General features: G+C 38.5%; 1 protein-coding gene across 1 annotated transcript; it reads right to left on the reverse strand.

Annotated features, from left to right (window-relative positions):
* Window positions 1-888: 888 nt before the first annotated feature.
* Window positions 889-1,961, reverse strand: LOC126416099 (mitochondrial glutamate carrier 1-like). Its single transcript, XM_050083598.1, has one exon. It carries the CDS (start codon window positions 1,852-1,854, stop codon window positions 925-927), a length of 930 nt encoding a protein of 309 aa, XP_049939555.1. The 5' UTR covers window positions 1,855-1,961; the 3' UTR covers window positions 889-924.
* Between the last annotated feature and the right edge of the window lie 6,742 nt (window positions 1,962-8,703).

Genomic DNA, 8,703 nt, shown 5'->3' on the forward strand with positions numbered 1-8,703 from the left:
GTATGAGCCCTATGCACTTGAGCAACAGTCTAGGATGGGTTACATGAGTGATTTGTAGGATTGTATTACCCTAGTATTCTACCAATAAACTAAAGTCTGTCACCTGCTTTACCTATTATTGAGCCTATGTGATCATTCCACTTCATATCCCTAAAAAGTGTTACTTTCAAGAATTTGTATTAATTAACTGATTCCAATTGTGATTCACTGATATTATAGTCATGGGATATTAAGTTCTTAGTTTTGTTTTGTGGCATGCAAAATTCTATGTTTCTGGATGTTTAAAGCTAGTTGCTAATCTTGGCACTACTTTGAAACCTTATTAAGATGTGACCAAATATTGTGTAGCTCTTTTCAAACAGTACTTTTTTTTATAGACAACTGCATTATCTGTGAGAAATCTGAGGTTATTGTTAACTTTGTCTGCAAAGTCATTAACATACAGCATGAACAACACAGGTCCCAACACAGTTCTCTGGGACACACCTGAAGTTACTTCTATATCTGTCAATGACTCTCCATCCGAGATAACATGCTGTATCCACTACCACGATATTCTCAATCCAGTCACAAAATTCACTTACTACCCCATACAGTCAAATTTTATTACAAGTAATGCATATACTACTTGCTCCTAAAAACCCATATTTAAATCTGTTTCTACTTTCGATTTTCATACGAAAGTATACCTAAAAGGCTGTGTTTCTTCACAGTATTAACACACTGATGTTACACAAGAAAATGATTTTTGCAAAATATGCAACTACACAATTATATTACAAAGAAGGTGCTGATAATAAACTATTAAAGGGATATCAGCTGGGAAAGAAACATTATCTTCAGATGTGACTGTCACTTTAAAATCAAGTATTGTACATATCTAGCATTAATGTCATTATCTTAGCAAACAAGCAGCACTGTTTCTTACTTTTTCACACCCAGAATATATTCCCCCACACCAAGAAAATACACCATTTCTACTATTCCAAATGCTGGAGCTATCACAAGCACTCTGGTTGCTCCACCCTTGAAGAAAGCAAAGGGACCTTCAGTCCTTAATATTTTTACTGCAGCGTCAACAATACCAGAATATTTCATTTCACTATCTACGGCTACCAGAAGCTGTAGCCGAGTTTTTATAACATCAAAAGGAGTTGCACAAAGGGCTGCAATTGAACCCGATGCACATCCAGCAAGGAATGTAAACCAAAATACTGCCTTGTCAGGTGCACTGTGTTTCTTTGGACCAAAAGCATTTAAATGAGCAAAGATAGGAAAATAAAGCACAGAGAAACTGACATCCCGCACCATTGTTATTCCTAAGCCCCTGTACAGTCCACTTATTCCTTCTGTTCTTAATAATTTTAGGGCAATATTAGTTGCTTCAAATTTTGGAGCAGCCTTTCTGTCAACCTTCTGAAGGGTTGCAAGCTGTCCAGCATTCTGCAGCTGGACTTTAAGTAATTCCATTGGGGTAGTAATTATTACTTGGCACATGCCTGCAATGGCTCCTGACAGTATCTCAAACTTTAGTGTCAATTTGTGTTCTTGAGACAAATAATGCCTGCAATAGTCATTCACTATCAGTTTAATTGCCTTCTCTGGCGTTATTAACAACACATTTACTCCAGATCCACGATACATTCCACGAAATCCCTCTGACTTGTATGTTTTCTTGAAGCAGTCCCACATTGAATTATACATCTGTGTACAGTTTGGCTTTATTCGCTGGATTTGTAAACGGGTCTTGACTAAATCCAGTGGAAATAAAGTCGTCACACTTATTACACCAGCTAATCCTCCATTTACAACTTTTGCAAGCAGGGGAAATTTCTCCTTCTGTGTATCTGCCATCAAGCACCTTTGGAAGGGAAAGATGGAACCTCTCGTGGTGTAAAAGAAATATTGGCCTGTGTCACAGTTCAGGAAAACTCCTGTGAAAATTACTTATCGCCATTTGTGTTCCTGCAAAAGAAAATCTGTAGTGAATAAAACATTTTAGCTCTTTGACTGTTTTTGAAATTAGTGTATACAGAATATATCTAAAAATATGTCATCTAAACATTAATGCAGGAATTTAGACATAGTATCAGAAATAATACATGAAAAAGAATTTTGAAGAGCTTTACCTCTGGTTATTTAATTTTTTTAAAGCATGAACTTCAGTCACCCAGAAGTGTGGTAACATCAAAGTGCATTAACTTTCATGGCATTAGTAACACACTGATGGGCTATATATAAATAAGGAAAAATAAAGGACAAAAACAATACATTTAGTTACTGAGATATGTTGAATATGATGAAGAAGTGCAGAATATATGGAATAGGGAATAAACAAGAAAAAAATGGTATCATGCCAGTAACATCAATAGGGAATTTAATTGCCCTGACACTAATGAAGTGAAGTGTGACTGTAACGAAGGACTTACTCTACGGCAATCAGCTCAGGTGATGGAATCTGTCAGTGTTTCTGCTGAATTGTTTAGTATTCAAGATATTCACCCATAAAATGAGCAACATGTAGGACCGTTTTATCTTTGGTATCAAATCATCATTTTGTAAGGATGTTGATATTCATAAACAACATCATATCTAGAAGTCTCTTCATTTACAGTTTCCTTAGAGTTCTGTGTGCTCTCCTAAAGGTACTGGAATCTCTCTCTTTCCTTGCGCCTCTGTCCCGCACTGCCACGGGGTTGGCATGGTTATGTTTTGATATGGCATGGTTAATTTAAGCGGTGGCTGGATGCCCTTCCTGCCGCCACTCCTGTGGGTGAGATGATGAGAAAGACAACATAATACGATGATGAAGACGAGGACAACACAACACCCAGTCCCTGAGCAGAGAAAAATCCCCAACCCTAAAGGTATTGGAATATCAAACCTTAAACAGAAGTGTCATTCAGAACATCTCACTCATGGAAGTTTGATTGATCACAGTCGGTTCCAGTATCTCCACTAAATAAAAACACACATGCTGTCATCTTGCAGTCCATATTTGAAGAGAGTGGTCATCCAGCACACTCACTGGTGTACTCATTGCAAATGCTTTTTCCTTGGAAATATGATGGTGAATATAGATGTGGTTGGTCACCTTATACACATATCTCCTAGAAAAAGTCTTGTACATGTAGTAATTGCAGTTATCACAGTTGACAGTTCCAGTGAAAGCAGACTACCAATAGAGTGGGATGACAGCCTAATTCCTTCGAGTCTGTAACTGAAAATACTAGTCATTGTAAAATAACAAAGTAAGCTCACAATGCAAAACATTAGTCACTTCATTAAAAGGAAGCACTGCTCACTTTGGAGCCATGTAGATAATGTAGAACTGGTCCCTGGTAGTCATGCGACCCTTCACCACTGACACAAGTCATGGCAGTGAAGTGGTGCGTATGTCAGTTGTATGGACCCAGTGCCATGAGATAGTCAGCACTCAGACAACAGAAAGGATGTGGTATGCTGATTATCATACAATGAATGAAACTGCCAAATTGTTGGTATTCTACAAGGATTGAGTACCACTCCCAGGCATGTAGGAATGTGCAAGAACAGTAGTCATGAAAAGATCCCACCTCGCAGAAACTGGATGGTGCCTCACAAGAGATCATTGTTAATAGCTGCGCAAAAAGTTGTACATCTTCAATGGAGGAAAAACCAGAAACTGATCAGTAGCTAGCTGGAGGAATTGTAATGTCATCCACTGATTCACAATTTCCTTTCCATTCAAATAATGAAAAGTGTTAAGTGCATCAAAATTCTGATGAAGTATACCAGGGCAGTGGTGGTTCTGTGATGACTTGGCCCAGGTACTGATATTATGGTGAACTTGCACCAGGGGGTTTATTTCAGCATTCCTGATGATCAAGTGTCACACTATCTTCTACATCTACATGATATTTATGCTGTAGAAATGTGTGTCTACCAAGATGACAAGAGAAATGTTCACAGGGCTTCATGCATAAGTTCCTGGTTTGTAGACGCTCAGGCTTTCTTGATTTGCCTACTAAATCACTCAGTATTAAATCTCACAGAAAGTGTCTGAGACTACACAGTGTCCATAATGAAAGTTCCAGTTTCAAAGCACTGCAGAGAGAGAACCACTGCTCAGAATGATGTCACATTTAAAAGGCACTTTACTGACACAGGGGAAACACAATAAAAAAGCATCTTAATGTAAATAGGGTTAGCTAGGAATGTGATATGAATTGCAATATGATGGCTATGATTTGAGTTGGACATTACACCATCCATACTGTTCAATGTACATGAGTACAAGTTCAGCAGTAAACTACTGTGGCACTGTTCATTAGGTAAGTCATCAACCATAGCAAGGGTATACCACAGCAGATGGGAAAATTGGTTTTTAACTGTCGTGAGGCCAGAAACTACATAAAAAGCAAAATGACATAGGTTTTCAATTGTCCCGTGGCCAAAAACTGCATAAAAATCAAAATGACATCAGTTTCTAATTGTCCTGGGGCCAAAAACCACATAAAAAGCAAAAGACATTGGTTGATAATTGTGATGAGACTGGCACAAGACATGTTCAATACACTGTCCACTGTTTTTGTCACAAGTTGAAACTGAGAAACAGCATGGTCCACAACAGATTGGAGTCTCTCAAGGATCATGTTTGGAATGTGCTGCACAGTGCATGTGTCCAATCCAACTGTGTTCATAATTGGAGCACTGAACACAACAATTATCAGATAACCCTACAGCTAGAAATCAGATGGGTTAAGACCAGGTGATCTGGACAGCCAGGCTGTAGGGAAATGATGGCTGATAATTCTACATTTCTGAAATGCCTCTGCAGCAGCCAACTAACTGGTTGTGCAATGTACAGCAGAGTGCCATCTGGCACAAAAGTGATCCTACTCACACATCCACACTGTTGAAGGGCTGAAATGACATTGTAACACAAAAGAGTCTCATAGCATTTACTATTGACAATACAGGTAACAGGATCTGCAGGACTCATCTTCTGGAAAAAATACCATCCTACGATAAACAATGCAATCAACCCGCACCACACAGTCATCTTTGTAGAATGAAGTGGTACCAGTTGATGTGCGTGCATATTTTCCATTGCCCCTATTCTGCATACTGACATGTTCTTGGAAATGGGCTTCATCTGTCCACAGAATGTTCCATGTCTATTCATTGTCCACTTCCACAGGAGCAAGAAATTCCAGAGCTAACTTCTGCCTTGCTGGCAAGTCTGCAGGAAGCAACTCCTGAGCATAGGTGATTTTGTATGAATAGCAATGTAAGAAATTTTGTAGAATTTTATGCACCATGCTCCCAGGCATGTCCAATGTTCAGGTAATTCCCCAAGCACTGCATGTTTGCACACCACTGCTCGACCCCTCTTGCAATGCTATGGCCACATCTTTGACACACGTCAGATAAAATGCTTTCCTTCCTCTGCAACATTGCATTTCAAAAGAAATTGTCTTTTTGAATTTTGCAATCATTTTTTCCAGACCCTTAACAGACACAGGACCAATGCCTGTTTTCAAACCCTTGAATATCTGGAACTTCTGGAGGGCTAGTGGCACACATTCACCATCCTTGTAAAAGAGCTTTAGCAACTGCACGATTCTTCCTGTAGAGTCATGCTGGGGGCCTCGGACACAAATTTAGGGACTGCCGTGTGCTGTACGTCTGTTGGTGAGTGTAGTATGACACTTCTGTTAAATAATTTTTTGTCTTGTTTTTTTGTTCCATGGTCCTGGATCAATGATATGCTGTTGAAATTTGATGTCATTTTGAGCAATGGTTCTCTTTCTACAGCAGTTTGAAACTGCAACTTCAATTATGGACAGACTGTATTTTCAACAGCTGGCAATAGCAATCAACATCCCTACAATTTAGTAGCTCCAACAGATCTAAGCGTCTACATGTGGCTTTAGCTGGATATGGCACATCTGAGGAGGCAACTTATGGATTCTCTTCCATGCTGAATCATGGTCATTGTCAAGATTAGACATGACGTTGCTTGGTATTAGTACGATGTCTCCTGGAGGTAGCTAACATTTTGACTCACATACTGGTCATCAAGTGGACATTTTTTGGGATCTGTCCCAAACATTTAACTGTGTAGACCACAATACTCTCTTAGCTTAAATTTTATGGAGTTAATGGTACTGCAATTATCTGTTTTCAATTATGTTTAGCAAAATATATGCACAATATGGTGGTTGATAATTAAAACAGTATATATATATATATATATATATATATATATATATATATATATATATATATATATATATATATATATATATATATATATATATATATCTAAAAACAAAGATGATGTGACTTACCAAATGAAAGTGCTGGCAGGTCGACAGACACACAAACAAACACAAACATACACACAAAATTCAAGCTTTCGCAACAAACTGTTGCCTCATCAGGAAAGAGGGAAGGAGAGGGAAAGACGAAAGGATGTGGGTTTTAAGGGAGAGGGTAAGGAGTCATTCCAATCCCGGGAGCGGAAAGACTTACCTTAGGGGGAAAAAAGGACGGGTATACACTCGCACACACACACATATCCATCCACACATATACAGACACAAGCAGACATATATATAAATATATATGTCTGCTTGTGTCTGTATATGTGTGGATGGATATGTGTGTGTGTGCGAGTGTATACCCGTCCTTTTTTCCCCCTAAGGTAAGTCTTTCCGCTCCCGGGATTGGAATGACTCCTTACCCTCTCCCTTAAAACCCACATCCTTTCGTCTTTCCCTCTCCTTCCCTCTTTCCTGATGAGGCAACAGTTTGTTGCGAAAGCTTGAATTTTGTGTGTATGTTTGTGTTTGTTTGTGTGTCTGTCGACCTGCCAGCACTTTCATTTGGTAAGTCACATCATCTTTGTTTTTAGATATATATTTCCTACGTGGAATGTTTCCCTCTATTATAACCATATATATATATATATATATATATATATAATAGAAGGAAACATTCCACGTGGGAAAAATTTATATATAAAAACAAAGATGAGGTGACTTACCGAACAAAAGCGCTGGCAGGTCGATAGACACACAAACATACACACAAAATTCAAGCTTTCGCAACAAACTGTTGCCTCATCAGGAAAGAGGGAAGGAGAGGGGAAGACGAAAGGAAGTGGGTTTTAAGGGAGAGGGTAAGGAGTCATTCCAATCCCGGGAGCGGAAAGACTTACCTTAGGGGGAAAAAAGGACAGGTATACACTCTTACACACGCACATATCCATCCACACATACAGACACAAGCAGACATGTGTCTGTATGTGTGGATGGATATGTGCGTGTGTAAGAGTGTATACCTGTCCTTTTTTCCCCCTAAGGTAAGTCTTTCCGCTCCCGGGATTGGAATGACTCCTTACCCTCTCCCTTAAAACCCACTTCCTTTCGTCTTCCCCTCTCCTTCCCTCTTTCCTGATGAGGCAACAGTTTGTTGCGAAAGCTCGAATTTTGTGTGTATGTTTGTGTTTGTTTGTGTGTCTATCGACCTGCCAGCGCTTTTGTTCGGTAAGTCACCTCATCTTTGTTTTTTTATATATATATATATATATATATATATATATATATATATATATATATATATATATATATATATATGATTATAATAGAGGGAAACATTCCACGTAGGAAAAATATATTTAAAAACAAAGATGATGTGACTTACCAAATGAAAGTGCTGGCAGGTCGACAGACACACAAACAAACACAAACATACACACAAAATTCAAGCTTTCGCAACAAACTGTTGCCTCATCAGGAAAGAGGGAAGGAGAGGGAAAGACGAAAGGATGTGGGTTTTAAGGGATAGGGTAAGTAGTCATTCCAATCCCGGGAGCGGAAAGACTTACCTTAGGGGGAAAAAAGGACGGGTATACACTCGCACACACACACATATCCATCCACACATATACAGACACAAGCAGACATATTTGAAGACCAAATATATATATATATATATATAAAATTACTCTTATTAGAATGATAGCAACAGAATTAATTGTCAACAATGGCATTCAATGAATTGTTAAATAATTCTCTGCACATTGATTATAACTTAGCTTTGGGAAAAAAAGACAGAAAGAAACACTGTATTCAGAGATGTAGAAATGAATTTTTGTTGGGGGTCATTAGTTTTGTGACTGTTGTGATGTGACCCACTATGAATTCCCTCCTGTGACAACCCCTTCATCTCTGATGAATACTTAGAACCAATGTCCTCAATTAATTGTTGGATATACTGTGTGGTTACAACTAAAGTGCAGTTACTCACTGAGGTCCAGTGTGGGCTGCGATTATCATAAGGCAGCAAAACTTGGTAGATATCCTAATGTTACTGCTGAATCAATTTATGCTGGAAAAAAATTAGTTTGAGTTTTGGCCACCAGGCACAAATCTGGTGCTGTGAATGCAAGAAAGACATATAGAAATGTTTCCATATGTAATGGATTACAAATGAGACCTCAGCAGAAAAGATCAAACAAGTGAGAAAGACATAATGATGATTTTATTACTAACCACCACTCACACGATTTGTTCAGTATGAACACCAGAGACATTGATGAGATGATGTACACTGCCAGAGTTGCACCTAGTTGCCAAAATTTGAACTAATTTTTTTCCAGCATAAATCAGTTCCGCATTAATACATTGGTATAACTAACAAGTGTTGGTGCAA

Source organism: Schistocerca serialis, chromosome 8 (assembly GCF_023864345.2).
Source record: "Schistocerca serialis cubense isolate TAMUIC-IGC-003099 chromosome 8, iqSchSeri2.2, whole genome shotgun sequence".
Classification (NCBI taxonomy): Eukaryota; Metazoa; Arthropoda; class Insecta; order Orthoptera; family Acrididae; genus Schistocerca; species Schistocerca serialis.